Raw genomic sequence first — 15,112 nt, 5'->3', positions numbered from 1 at the left:
TTACACAAACATACACAGCTGTAAAATCTATACAAGTCATTTTAACACACATGTGAGGCACACATGACAAATACACAAATGTATCAATCACCGGCAAGACGCAATGACCAATCCTAAATTTAGAAACAAAACATTTATGGTTTTATTTTTCTTTAATGTCCAGATATAATTATTTCTGGTGCACAGTCCAGTGCACAGTAAACAGATACATTTATTTATAATGAATTATTTTGCTGTTAGATGAATCAATCAGAATGAAACACATGTATTTCTTTTTAAAGAAAAACATATATTATGTTGTATCTGTTTTTTTTTTTATTTAAACTGCTCTGCTTTGGCAAAAGCCCGAGGAACATTTGTATTCTGGTGTGTTGGTTGACACGACTCTGGTTTGAGCACACAGGCCAGAGTATCTGCATCTGATTTATAGCAAGTTTTACACATATGTGAGATACAGTGTTGGGTTGGACTGACTACGTGATCATTCTGCAACGCTGCAAAAGTTCAGAAAAACTTGAGGTGCAGAACAGCTTTGTGTTATGTGAACCCTGTTGGGATTATGAGGCTGTGACACAGTGACTAATTGGGTTCAAAATAGATCCACTAACAGCTGTGACAGACGCATCAATAACCACTGTTTGTTAATATAATACAAAAAAGCTATATCTACTTTATTATTTTGGATACTCCTACTGTGTGCCAGCATGACAAGTGACAAATTATTAAACGGTTGCTTGTTTGCACTCTTTACAGAAGTGACATTTCCTACTATGTGCAAGACTCGTAAGAAGTGAAATGAAAAATGGTTCCTGTGCTATGACAAGAGAAGCTCCACCCTGTTTGCAAAAGGCTTCACAGAAGGTGTGAGAAATAATTAATTAGAGTGAACCGCCACAATAAATTTTAATGTGCAATAGTATTTTAGAAATACATCATTTAAAGTGTTAATGCACACAAAGTCTGATAGGAAGCCACTGAAGGGAAATTCACACTATGTTCACACCAGAAGGAGAGTGCGATAAAACCTCTGGGCTTGATGATGTTGGGGCCTCTTCTCTTTTGCCATGTTTAAATTAAACTTTAACTCCGCGCACTCTTGTTTACAGCAGTTGCTGTTCCTCTTAGTAACTTTGTTGCCTTTTATTTCACAACTTTAAGTCAGCAGTTTTGCTTTGTTTGTTTTTTTGATAAGCAGAAAAAGGCTAGAGAAAAACATAGCAGAAATCTGAATCCCTAACCTCTATCCACTGCTTTACAAGTCATTCAAAAGTCAAATGTTGATTAACAAATAAAGCCATCTGAGCGATATTACCAGCTGATGATGATTAAATGCACCTTCTTAACAAATTCTTGTTTTAATATTTGTATTAGTATGTTTCTGCTCTAAAAGATAAACAACAAACAGTGAAGGCAAGACAAATGCAAACAAATTAGATACTCCAAGAAAGGAGATTAAATTAAAAACAAAGAGAGTATAAAATTGCAAAGAGAGATAAGCAAAACCTCTAGAAACAGATTAAATAGACATTAAAAGGGCAACGAAGGCATAGAAGGGATTTAAAAATGGCGTATGCTGTCAAATATCAGTGAGACGATTATTTCACCAGGGGCGACTTCAAGATTTTTTGATGTGAACAGGTTAGGGATGCCCCATGGGAAATCAAACAATTCTATCACAAATACACTAAGCAATGAGAATTGGCTTAACATTTTTTCAGACTCTTGTGTATTCCCCTTTGCCCTAATACTGATGGCATTATAGCTGAATAAAGGCGGGAAGATGGTTTTACATCCTCTACTTATATAAAAGTAACAACACCACAGTGTAAAAGTCCTTATGGCCACCCGGTGCCCCCTATGTAGACACGTCCCTGTTTTTCAAACTCTATTCTAAAACCCAGTAATCTTTGCCTACGCACTGATGATTATTTAGAATTGTAAATAATCATCAGTGCCTAGGTAAAGCTTATTAAGCCTGCACTTGAGGCTTGCTCCAAAAGTGATTCAGTCACCATGGATCACTATGTAAAAATACCAAGCTTCAGTATGGACCAGTTACAGCTTCTACCAAAACAGTTTGCTCGTACAGTTAATTGTTTTATGACAATAATATACTCTTAAAATAACATGTGATTTATCATTGTTATGTCTTATAGTTCAGGGCATGTCCTCTTTAAAGGACTGGCAGCCTAACACAGCCAAAAAACACTCAAATTTACAGGCTAATACACTCTTAATACACTAAAACATGTGTGGATCATCAATGTCAAACATTGACAACAATGACGAGCATGTGTTTAGCAGTCTTTGGAGGAAGGTTTGAAAAGATGCACAAATATAAATAAGTTTCAATATTATACAAACAACTCTTATAAAAGGCCTGTGGATGGGACAGAGTGTAATATTTATATGGTTGTACTCTACATTAAATATGGATAAGCACATACATGACATATGAAAGCAATACTTTTGGATAGGTGTTGGTAATAATTATAGAGGACTGTATAAAGACTGTTTTAGAATATTTTCCAGTGTATATATTATTATAGTATTATCAGATTGTCTAATCAAAGGAGATAAACGTATGTATGATGAGCTAAACATAGATTTGCGTACTCCTACTCCTTTTTTAAATGTTAAATGGTCAATATTTGTTCATCTGAATATGATTTTTTGATGTCATGAGCATTTGTTTTTGTTTTGTTTTTACTTTTTATTAACATTTGTTAATAAAATTGATATTGATTATGGATATTTTTAACTTGACTATTTGTCAACTTTTTAATTTGTATGCATTTTTATACCTTTATAAACTGATCTGTTTGTATATGTTGAGCCTGTTCTCACTCCCGAGGCGTAACATGCCGACGTTTTGTCACGTCCCGGGGCGTTCCTAAGGAACGCAAAAGGAGACCTTCGGCGTTCTTATGGTACGCGGCGGGTTATGGCTGAAATCCAGTGCAATGACGCTCCCGCAGTAATCGACGTTCCAGCCCTGTATTCCAGCCCTAAACCTAACCTTATCCCTAGCCCTAACCATAACCTTTTTCCTGATCTTAACCAGGACTTTAATGATGTTAAATAGCGTGTTTCTAAGCGATTTGAAGAAAAAGAGCGAACATGTGTAGATTGAGTCCATACGGTTCTCATATTTCCTCATTTTTCCGAGGTCGTCATTTAGGAACGTGGTGGGTAGCCGAAAACGTAATATGTTGACGATTTGTCACCTAGCGTAAAATGTTACGGTTTGGGAGTGAGAACGTGTTGATATGTTTGATTCCTTATGGTTTTAGTTGTAGTCTCCCTGTTTCTTTGTTAGGGTCTCTCTTGTTATATTTCCCATTTTATTTTGGCTCATGTCCCTTGAGCCTTTTACTTTACCGGTTTCATTATCATTAATTAGTTTCACCTGTTGTTGCCCAGCTGTTTCCACTCCCCTTGTTATCCCGCAGTGTGTTCTGTGTGTATTTATACCTGTTGTTTTCTCCTGTGGTTGCTGTTGGTAATGGATTTAGTTTGGTGATTCTGAGTTTCTGGACTTTGACTTAAAGCGAAATAAAAGTTTGCGTTTTGTTATACATATATACGGATACAAAACATGTATTTATTACTACATTTAGTAAAAACGATAATTATTCTTTTTTTAAAGAAATCAACAATAATTAAAACTGTAATTGTGATTTTACTAATTTAATTTAACTCTAATTTAATTTTGAATTATTATTGCTCATTGTGGAATATTTGGTGTTTGTGAAGGCTGTGAGTCTAAAACAAACAGCTTGCCAGCAAAATTTAGCACATTTTTATTAAAGCAATTTTCTGCATACTTTAACTTCACAGTCAAAGACACGATCCACTATAGTGTCTTTAGCTGTTAGTGTGTGGGAGTAACAGCAGTCAACACCCTCTGAAGGTCAAACAGAAAAGAAAACCTTTCATTAAATATCATCAGTAAGCAAGTAACAGTATGTGGGCGTTGATCATTATACAAATTCAATGGCAAAAATCATATATGATGGAAATAGCCAATTAACTCTGTTTTCTTTACAATTCACCCTATAGACAACAAATTATATTAGTGTTTCATGTGAATAGTTTTAGATTGAATGCTAAGCCAGTTTGGTGAAAGAGCAATTTTATAAACCAAGTAAAATATTTTATTCAGCTACAAAGTCTTACGAGATGCTCATAAGACATAAAACTAAAGCTGCTGTAAGGTGCGCATGTTTTTCACTGCCAGCTTACCTACACACTGGAACTTGTCGGCAGGCGTGGTGAGCAGCAGCTTGCCCTCCATGCCGCGGGGGCCAGCACAGCGGGCGATACCAGGCTCCTTATAGCCGCTCTTCACCCACTCTGACAGCCACAGCAGACGGCAGTCGCAGTACAGCGGGTTGGCTCCAATTGCTCTGAAGAAATAAGCAGATGAAGAGTCAGCTCACTGATGGAGATAGTGAGACAGAAAACAGGTTTTGGAGGAAGGATGGGAGAATAGAAGCGAGTACGCTGAAGGCACGAAAAGAGAATAATGAGGCGAGAAAGAAACTACAAAAGTTGGATTTAGTGGTAAGGTTTGAAGAGAAAAAAGGAGAGTGATGTTTAGAACGATGAGGTTTTAGAGTTACACGCCTTTTCTAACAGTTGGAACACTATACTAATGCTGGATTTAACCAGTTAACCACTGCATTGCATCGCCTCTTCTTTTGATACCTCTGTTAAAGTGCTTGGTAGGTGAGGAGTCCAGTTCCTACATGAAAGTGAAATGTTATCCTCACTCTTGCTGGATGTGGGAGTTTAGCTGCTCCACAGTTTGGGGTTTTTGTTGTTTTCTAATGCTCTGAATGTCAAAATGGGTGACAGATCTTGAGTGCAGGCACTGATACTTTATTTATTTATTTATTTACATATTTTTAATGGAGCAATGTTGCTGGAATGCACACAGAATACACTTTGGCACCTCCCTGACATTAACCTCGTGTCCACATGTGATAACCAAGGTGATCCAGGACTGTAACCTTCGATTACAGCTTGTATTATTCCTAACTGCACATTTATCATTTAGCATTGATGCTACCTTTGCAAAAACAGAAAAGAAAAAACACAATAGACGGCACTTCCTGTGGCAGCTGACAGAGTTCAATCTGCCAAAGACACTGATGTTACACTTCTACACCTCCATCCTCACCTCCTCCATCACCATCTGGTACTCTGAAGCCACTGCCAAGGACAGACTGCAATCTGCCATTTCTCCAGGACCTGTGCACCTTCAGGATCCTGAGGCATGCAGATGGACTTGTGGCAAACCCATGGGAGGAGTATATTAACATTTTTCCCCAGACTCTTCTCCCTACTTAAAGCGTATTTTCTCAATACTTAATATTGTGGACATTTACACACTCCACAGCTGGAACAATTTGATCTGCCTAAATGTATTTGACAGTGCTTTCACATTCTAGTTGTTTCTGCTCATATTTACATTTATCCATCGTAGCGTGTTGTAACAGTCTCTGCCCATGTTAGGCTGCCCATGTGTGTGTAAACTAATACAGACTGATTCACATCCTGCAGACTTGTGTCTGTTTTTAATGCAGGGCTTCCCAAAGGCCTGAAGATCACGACCACTCAAAATTGGTTTCCGCCTTGTCTCTAGTGTGGGGGGATTTGTCTGGATTTTCTGAATCTTTTAATGATATTATGATCTGTAGGGAATGAAATCTCTAAATTCTTTGTAGTTTTACAGTGAGAATCGCTGCTGAACTATTGACCCAGGCACTCTTTACTGGTGAAGACTTTTTCAAATGCAGGTCACTCTACCTGTCTGGGATGCTCTTATACTCCTGCTTCTTACTGATCTGTTACTAACCAGCTGTGTCATGTTCAGTGTTGGGAAGGTTACTTTTAAAATGTATTCCATTACAGAATACATGCCCCAAAATGTATTCTGTAACGTATTCCGTTACGTTACTCAATGAGAGTAACGTATTCTGAATACTTTGGATTACTTAATATATTATCATGCTGTTTACAACTACATGAATGTACTATTGCTGTGATTTATTACTGTTACTGAAGGTCCGCGGCTCCGAACCGTAGTAAAGGGACCTCTGGCTAATACGGTGGGTTCTGTGTCGGGCTTGTAGCTGAAAACTAGCTTTACTTTGTTGTCTGGGTCAACTTTGCTAGCAGAGACAGAGAGAGGCGTTGAAAAGCTGCTCCAACGGAACTTATTGTTTTTGGAGGAAAACACGAACACGGTGTACAGTCGAGTCTTAATAGCTTACTTACAACTGGGCTTGTCAGGCACTCTTCTTGGCTGCAGTGGTTATTATTATTATTTACATGCTTCCAGCTCCCGTTTTTGCTCGATGACAGCTCGTACTTTTTCTTTTTCTCCCTCCCTCGCTCACAGACACATAACGGGTATGGCAGTCCATTCTCCCTGCAGCACAGACTACACTGCCCATGATGCTACATTCTTTAGAGCTATACCTGTAGCATTCTGCCTATTAGCTTAGCACAACAACAACAACAGGCGCTCTCTCACCCAGGAAACACGCAGAGAGAGAGAGCGTCACCCTGTAACCATGGCAACCGTAACGCTGCCGCCTGGAACAACAGAATGTAGCTGTCAAACAAAACCCAAACAGTCCTGACCCGCCACAATATGAAACAGGGAAGTACCGCCGTGTAATCCATTTATTTCAACAAAGTAACTGTATTCTAAATACCACCTTTTTAAACGGTAACTGTAACGGAATACAGTTACTCATATTTTGTATTTCAAATACGTAGCGGCGGTACATGTATTCCGTTACTCCCCAACACTGGTCATGTTTCACCAGGTGTTTTGGTTTTTTTGTAGCATTACACAACTGTTTCACTTGTTTGTTAATGATGAGAACTAACAATAAACTTTTTAAGGTTTCAAAAAATGATGTCATATGTTTGAAATCCTTTTAATAATTCACTGTCACTTCAACACTATGGACTCCATATTGTACATATGTGCCATTTCTTTGCACAATATTCAAACTGCTAACCTCTCTATATTTTGCATAGATGTATATACACACACACATATGTATATGTGTGTGTGTATATATATTTATATACTTGGCATACATATTAGTAATGTGCATACATCCTTATAATTGTACATATATTTATTCTTATAATTCTCACATTCCTGCTCTTACATCTGGCTTGTTTCTTAAGTTTCTTGTATTTTTTCACACCACTGTTGCTTGTGACACTTGCACACAAGGATCTCACTCACATGTGCTGTACCAGTGTACCTGCAATGTGACGTGACAATAAAAGTGATTTGATTTGATTTAATAAAACCATGAACCCTGCTTTTGTATAGATTTAAATTTTAGAAATAAGGCTAAAGCCATTTCATAGCTCACAGTAAGATCTGGAGTGATTTTGCTTTTAGACATTCCAGAAAGGAAATGAACCTGGCGTGATAACTTCCTGTGATAATGACAGCTTACTTGGGATAGAAATCCGAGACCTAGATTTTTGTCTGTTGACTGTGTGTATGCATGTGAAGAAAAGAAAACAGCCATTGTTATTTCATGTGACTGCAGGCGCTCTCAATGAATAACTTTAGAAAAAGTAGGATTATGAAGTGGAGAATGAAAGTATCAGGAGAATATAGCAGAAGAGAAGACGTAGACAGAGGGGATTAAAATGAGTGAAAACAGGGACGAATGAGCTGATATCAGACAGGAAGGAGGGTTGACTTTTAATAAAATGTGCTGCAATATTTTTCAAAGCCACAGGGTGGAGCTCTCAGACCTCAGTGCTCACACAGAGACAGTGTCACACATACTGACAGGCTCGTGAAATTCTAAAAATGTATTCATATATGAGCGGTCCACTTGATGAAATAATTGGAGACAAATGTGGGATCAAATACTACTCAATGCAAAAATGTTCCCACAATGACACAGAATAGGGTCAGAGCATTTCAAGTCATGTGAGAGAAAAGTCAATTCTTATCAGTCGATTAACCTCCTAAGCTCTGGCCTATTTAACTTTTTTTTTTTTTTAATTTTCGATCAGAAAAAAAGACTTTCAGCAGCAGCTTTGCAATTGTAAAGCCACAGTGAGCCTGAAATCCCTTGGACTCTATGGCTCAGAAACACTTAAAAAACAATGAAGACAATGTGTTACCAGCCCGTAGTGAGATTTAAACACCCTTACAGCAGTGAACTGTAGCACTCGTGTAGTTGAAAATGTAAAAGAAAATCTGCAATTCAATCAAATTCAATGAAATAGAAATGAAAAATAAATCTGCTCCATTTTGGTTTTTGAAATAGGAAGCCTCTTCACTCAAACTCACTAACGTGTGACTTGTGCTTGAATACTAGATAAAGCCTGGCCCCATTATGGGGATCTTTAGGGTGACGGGGGTTCTTCATGCTGTTTGTTAAGACTGCATTGTTCTAGTACCAAATCAGTAGAGTAAAGTACTAGAACCAATAGACAATAGAGACGTTCTCGAAGGCCAAATTAAAGTTTATTACTTAAAACTTAGCATCATGAATAACATTTATTTATCATTTATGGAGCCTTGGTGCAGACCCACAGTTCATCCTTTGTCTGAAAGTAGCGTTTAAAGCTCTCCTCACCCTCCCTCTGCAACTACTGTCTCCTTATTGGCCATAACTTGCAAACAGAGGGTTTGAACAGCAGGTGAGTGAGACCTCTGCTCAGCCAGAGCTGTCTGCTCTCAGTGACATCATAGAATCCATTTATGCATCTATCATTACACCATATATGGTGATATAGTGGTAATACACCGTATCACCACCACCTTATCCATGACAGAAAATGAGAAAAATCAGAATTGGTGCAATTCAAAATTTTCTGTAGACCTTACTGGGGGTTTTTTATTAATGCAAAATGTTAGCTATTATGTTTCAGGTAGCGCACTGCTGCAAATTCACAAAGGATTCAAATGCAGGCTCTACCTCAAGAAATTAAGAAATCATCACAGAGCAAAGCTTAAGTCGGTTTCTGCAGCGGAATAAGTGACGAGAGATCACTTTACAGCCCAATTTGTTCTCTTTACATACTGGGAGTCAGCAAGGTCCTATTGCAGAGATGATGCCATGCTTCAGAAGTCAAAATACCCCCCCACCTCATTTTACATCCTTTTTGCTCACATTTAATCATCTTTCTCTTTCCTTCCTTCTTTATCTTTATCTTGCCCTTCTCGAGCCATCTCCATTTTGCCTCTTCCCTCTATCCACCATCTCTGCAGATCATCACGTGTCATACTTGCATGAAGATGATTATGCTGTATATGCACTCTCTCTCTCTCTCTCTCTCTCACTCACTCACACACACACACACACACACACACAGGCCTCAGATCAATAGAGCTATGGGAAGCAATGGATCTCTTGAGCTAATTAAATCCAGCAGCAAACCACTTCACTTGAAACCACTCATTCTCTGGGAACTGGACTTTATCTGAGTGGAACCATAAAAGCAGGGAAATGAACATGCATCTCTCTCTCACACACACACACACACACACACACACGCGCACACACACACACACACACACACACACACACACACACAGACCTCATTCTGTCAGTAAGGACAGACCCCACTACTGTTGCAGCCAGTTGGTGCTGTCATTGTGTATGTACTGTAAGCCTGTGTGTGATGTGTGACTGCATTTATAAAGACTTACAGGTGAGACAAGGAGACCACATCACTGAAGATACCCTCCTGCAGCTCAGAGATGTCGTTGCCATGGAGAGAGCTGGAAGACAGATACACTTACGGGTCAGAAAAGGTTATAAATAGTTAAACTGAAAACTCGGTGACCGCAGTGACTCTGACAGCAACTCTCATTCACCTCAACAACAGAGGGACATTTAAAGTCCTAAAACAGATGATGGCTTATTAGAAAGCAAAGAAGTGACAGTGATGTGGTTTGGCATGTCGCAAGTATGATACTGTGTGTGTGTGCATGTGTGTGTGTGTGCTCACAGCAGTCTAAGCGAGCGCAAGCCACCCAGTGCCAGAGGAGGGATACAGCGCAGTTCATTGTAACTGAGGATCCTGGAAGAGAAGAAAAGATCAAATTAAATGCAGCAGAACCAAAGCTGATGTGTGTTTTACTCCACAATGCAACCCACACAGCAGCAGTTGGTAAAGTCTGACTGCTCTTGAGTGGAAGAGGCTCCAGCCCCCTGTGACTTTGAACTGGATAAGCAGTTATTGCATGAATGGATGGATATAAATTGCTGCAGCACTGGAAGTTGAACGAGAGTGAAATTGAAGATTCACAGACAGATCAGACAGACCTACACTCCTATCCTCACCTATGGCCATGATCTGTGGGTAGTGGACTAAGAAAGAATAAAATTGCAGACACAAGTAGGAGAAATTAGCTTCCTCCACAGGGTGTCTAAAGCCACTGCTCCTGCAAATCAACATGTTTAAGTAGTTTAAGTAGTTCTGGCGTGTGACTAGGATGCTGGAGCTCCTCAGTAGCCTGTCAGTAAAGGCCTGGGGCAGGCCAAGGACGTGGTAAAGAGATCTTGTCTCTCTGCTAGTTTGTGAACGTAGTGGTTTCATTCTGAAAGAGCTGAGGGCAGTGGCTGTAGAGGAGGTCTGGGCATCTCTGCTTAGACTGCTGCCCTGTGACCCAAATAAGTAGTAGAAAATGGATGGATGAATGGATGGACAGTGACAGTTTGGCTGAAGATTTGGAGTCTGGACCCTCTAGCATCAACCAGAGGAGAAGAGAGGAAAACAGAGGTCTGGGAAGATTGCTTGTTTTTAACTCCTTTTAACTTTTCAAACTTGAAGTTTTCACATCCACCCAATGTTGACTACTGTGTCTACTCGAGGTGCTTTATGAGATGTAACACATTTCTATCTACCTTTATTCTGCTTGGGACTTTTAAACAGACTTTAAGGCCCAAAACAAAAATCATTTCATTGAACTTCTGGCCTTGAAACATGCTGTGGAAATTCAGTGACTAAATCTTTTTTTGATGACCTCCAAGACTCTTTCTCTGGTCACAATTTTCTGTTAGGGTAAGATTTCCACTTTGTACACAAGCAGAGTAAAATGTGCTGACAACTGCCATGTCTGGTTTTTACAACCCAATGACCTTTCCTCAGGGGTGAAATAAATATTTTTAACCCCATTAGTTGGTCGACTTTAGGTTTTTCATGATTTGGGAAGAAATGAACTTTTGAAAACAAGCATTTTCATTTTAACACGAGAAGCACTAAAAACAATATCATTACATTTCATGTGTTGCAAACCAGAAGAACGTTTTGTTTTTAAAGTTCAAAATATTACTCTTGTTTTGCTTTGTGTGAAGCAAAGGCTCCAGTGTTGTGGCAGCCTGGGGCATTCTAGCGTTTAAAAATCTGTCTCTCCAAACGCACCACATTTTAAAGGGGTTACATCTTAAAAAATAAATAAATAAAAGCAACATGGTAATCTCATAAACCCACTTTTCTTTCATAATTGAGCACAGAAATCCTATCAAAGGTTTAAAATGAGAAAATGTACCATTTTAAGAAAAATATCGGCTCGTTTAGAATTTGATGTCCACAAAAACATTTCAGAAAAGATGGTGGCAACATAAGATTGGAAACACAAGTGGTACTAAAAAGAGAAACAGATGGATTTTCCAACTAACTGGATTAATTGGTAACATGACTGGATATCAAAGTATTTCAAATGATCAGAAATTTCTGTTTCTGACAATTTCACAATAATGTTCTTCAGTGTAAATTTGCAAAGACTTTGAATATCACATCACCTTCAGTACATAATAATTTCAAAAGATTTGGAAAATCTGGAGAAATCTTTGCGTGCATGTGACAAGGCTGAAAAATGAATTAATTGGATGCTCGGGACACTAGAAACAGGCTTAATTCTGTCATCACTGCTGGGCTTGGTCAGTGAACAGTTTTCTTTGCATGAAGGATAAAGGTCTATAATGTGAAGGAGAAGATGTGATGTGGTAGAGATGTGGTATGATCCACAATCACCACTTTGTTCTCTGGACCAAAGATCATTTAAAATGAACTAAGGAAAAAAAACTGTTCCGTGGTCAGAAAAATCAAAATTTTGAATTCTTCTAAAATAAATTTGGGTGCTGTGACTAAAGAAAAGGACTGCGTCTCTGACAGTATACGGGTGCATTAGTACCTATGTATCTGGCTGCTTGGACATGAGGAAAGGCAGTTTTTTGAGTTTGTTTTTTATTCCAGTGAAGTATCAGCATTAAAGTTGGATTCTGGGTTTAAATTCAGACTCCTGAGTGCATTTGGGTCCACTTCCTGCTTCCCACACAGCTGACCTTTGACAAACATGGCTTCATAGTAGAAAAGCCTGAGTGCTGAACTGACAGTCCACATGTTTAACAAAGGGAAAAGACATTTGGAGCATCATGAAACCCAATATCACAGTGACCACAGCTACAAAAATGGCAACTTTCCCAGAAGTTTCCACATGTTTACAGACAGACCGGACGCTGCACGGTAGTAAACAGATTTATTGCTGCCATCAAATTTAAAATAAGCTAATATTTTTCTCAAAGAGATTCATTTTTTCAGCATTTTGTTTTGTAACAGCAGTGATTTAGTGAGCTGACATCTTTCCGATGCCCTCTGTGTATGTGCTGATTTGTCTTGTAACACTTGACCAAGAACAGTTGTGTGTATGAACTCACAGTGTGGTGAGCTGGCTCATGTTGGAGAAGGAATCGTCAGACAGGGAGTTGATTTTATTGTTGCTCAGATCACTGGAAAGGCAAAGGTCAGTTTGAGTCAGTGTACACACAGAGTACTGCAGAGGTCCCACTGCACAACACATGCAGACGCAAACACACTAGCACACGTACTGTAACATAGTAACACACAAAACTAAAACGCTGCTCATTATTAAAGTGAACCGATCACATCATCCTCAGCTGTGTGCGCGTTTTACTGAATTCACTACACAGTCTACAGCGCCCCCTGCTGGATGACTATACAAATAGAAGATGCTGAGCACTGAGTTTGTCTGCAGCTTCTTTTGTAACAACTGTACAAGTGTTCAAACATACAAAATGTGCAACCTTATTCTCAAATTTCCTTTGAAGGTATTGATATTAGTGTCACATGTTCTTCATAAAACTTTTTAAAAAATTGTAAAAACAATTTCATTCATATTTGGTTCTGCTCTGCAACCAGTGTTACTTTTGCTTCTTCTTTTTGGCTTCTGATTTCAGCTGCATTTCTAACAGTGTGTGATTGTCAGGATCATTTAGTTAGCTGGTCTAAAATGTGCCTCAGTCTGTGTGTTGAGAATCTTTGACCGTCCTTTGTTTTTAAAAATGAGGTACGAGTCTTCGGCTGGTCACTGGTCACCATCTAAACCTCAGTGCTTCGCCTAGAATGTACTCTTCACTGTAGTAGATGTTTTCATTGGTGGAAGAGAAGAAAAGTGCTTTCACTACCAATATAAGAGGCTGTAAGCATGTGTGGTAGCAGATGTAGCTGTAGGTAAACTGAGTGTGAGGAGGCGCGTGAGGGTGAATGAAGGATTCAGTCAAGTGTTTCTTACACAAGCTGCAGGTATTTAAAAGCAGGTAACTCTTTGGGAACGCTGGTGAACTGGTTACCATCCAGATACCTGAGGGGACAAAACACAAAGATCTGTTGTGCATTTCTACAGAACAATAATAACACACAGAGCTTATTAAACAAATTCTAAGATAAGGTTCTAAGTTAAGGATGTCAAACTCACAGGCCACACTTCAATCTTCAGTGAGCCAGAACAAAGAAGCTCGCTTAACTATGCATTAACGACCCTTTGTAAAAAACAGACATTTCTATTCTAGACTGAGAAAACAGGATGTTTTCTAATGGTTTATTTATCGATTACTTAATTAATTTGGTGTAGTATGTATTGGCATGTGTGAGGTTTTTATCAGTAGGAACAGCTGTAAAACAGGTTTTGAAAATTCCAAAGTTCACAGTTTTCCAATGTCATCCAGTGGACTGGAGTCTTTGCCGGGCCACTTCTGGCCTCTGAGCCTTGTGTTTGACGGCCTTCTTTTGGTTGGTAGATGTAAACAGTAAAAGGGAATAAGGTAAAATAAAGTCAAGGCTAAATAATACTTTTGTTTAGGAGCCCTCATGTGATGGCTGCACTTACAGCCACACAGTGGTAATACCCACCATGTTAGTGTAGAGGCTTATAAGTAACATCGCATTCACATTTGTCTTTCTTTAAATATAGGAATTAATTTACAGGACAATAAATAACTGGTTTTGGTTTAGAGTTAATTCACATATCCACATAACACTGCATTCTAAAATAAGTGCGCACATTTTAGTTTACACTGTTATGTGTGATTAATCTTTTGTTTTCTGAGTTATCTTAATTGCAGCTGTTCCAGTCCCTTGATTAAGGAGCCAAGAGGAGGAAAAGGGGCGGAGCGAGCTTTAAAGGAAGACTACAAATTGGTTCATGCCATAACCCGGGACCATGGGGGGGGAATTGGAGTTCATTATGTTAGGTTTTGTTAGGTTTTGTGTGTTTTACCCCTTCTCCTGTTTTTGTGGGCTGATCAGCCACTATTTAAGTTTCCCCTTTGTCTCGTTAAGTTAGGTCAGTTTGTTTGAGTTATCAGTAGTGTTGTCAACTTTGAGTAGAGTGTTGTTATTTTGACCTCTTTTATGGGCCCAAGATTTTGATTCTTTTTGCATGATTTAACTAATTATGTTTTTTGGGTTAAATAAAAAATCTTTTTTTTGGACTTTAACCTCTTAAGCCCCAACGCCCCCTGATACGGGGGCAAAAGGCAGGAGATCAGGTAGGCTTGGGGCTTAAGAGGTTAACTTGTGCCTAAGTTTCCTTCACTGCTCGGTCCATCACACCTCACAAACTTCAACATCTGCAAAAAAGCCTGTTTGGTAAATAACATCCATGCAAATACACGAGTAATTCTGACATAATTACAAAGTCACAAGGTTCCCGATTTTTTTCTGGCTCAATGAATTTAGTTAATTTCAGGGAGACACTTAATAATAAGAAAACCACAATTGCTATAAAAAGCCTGGTTACTAC

The 15,112-nt window shown here is 38.8% G+C and overlaps 1 protein-coding gene across 1 annotated transcript in view; it reads right to left on the bottom strand.

The window, feature by feature from the left end:
• slit1b (slit homolog 1b (Drosophila)) overlaps window positions 1-15,112 on the bottom strand; it is a 79,452-nt gene that overhangs the window by 11,904 nt on the left and 52,436 nt on the right. The window contains exons 22-26 of the mRNA XM_087841475.1: window positions 13,604-13,672; window positions 12,729-12,800; window positions 10,018-10,089; window positions 9,716-9,787; window positions 4,246-4,409 (exon numbers count right to left, since the gene is read on the bottom strand). Of these exons, the coding sequence (XP_087697601.1) occupies window positions 4,246-4,409; window positions 9,716-9,787; window positions 10,018-10,089; window positions 12,729-12,800; window positions 13,604-13,672 (449 nt within the window). The remainder of the gene's footprint in view (window positions 1-4,245; window positions 4,410-9,715; window positions 9,788-10,017; window positions 10,090-12,728; window positions 12,801-13,603; window positions 13,673-15,112) is intronic.

The sequence above is a fragment of the Neolamprologus brichardi genome, chromosome 6 (genome assembly GCF_056152115.1).
Source record: "Neolamprologus brichardi isolate AB-2024 chromosome 6, ASM5615211v1, whole genome shotgun sequence".
Classification (NCBI taxonomy): Eukaryota; Metazoa; Chordata; class Actinopteri; order Cichliformes; family Cichlidae; genus Neolamprologus; species Neolamprologus brichardi.
The sequence above is the reverse complement of the archived record's forward strand: the minus strand, read 5'-3'. Positions and strand labels throughout refer to the sequence as shown.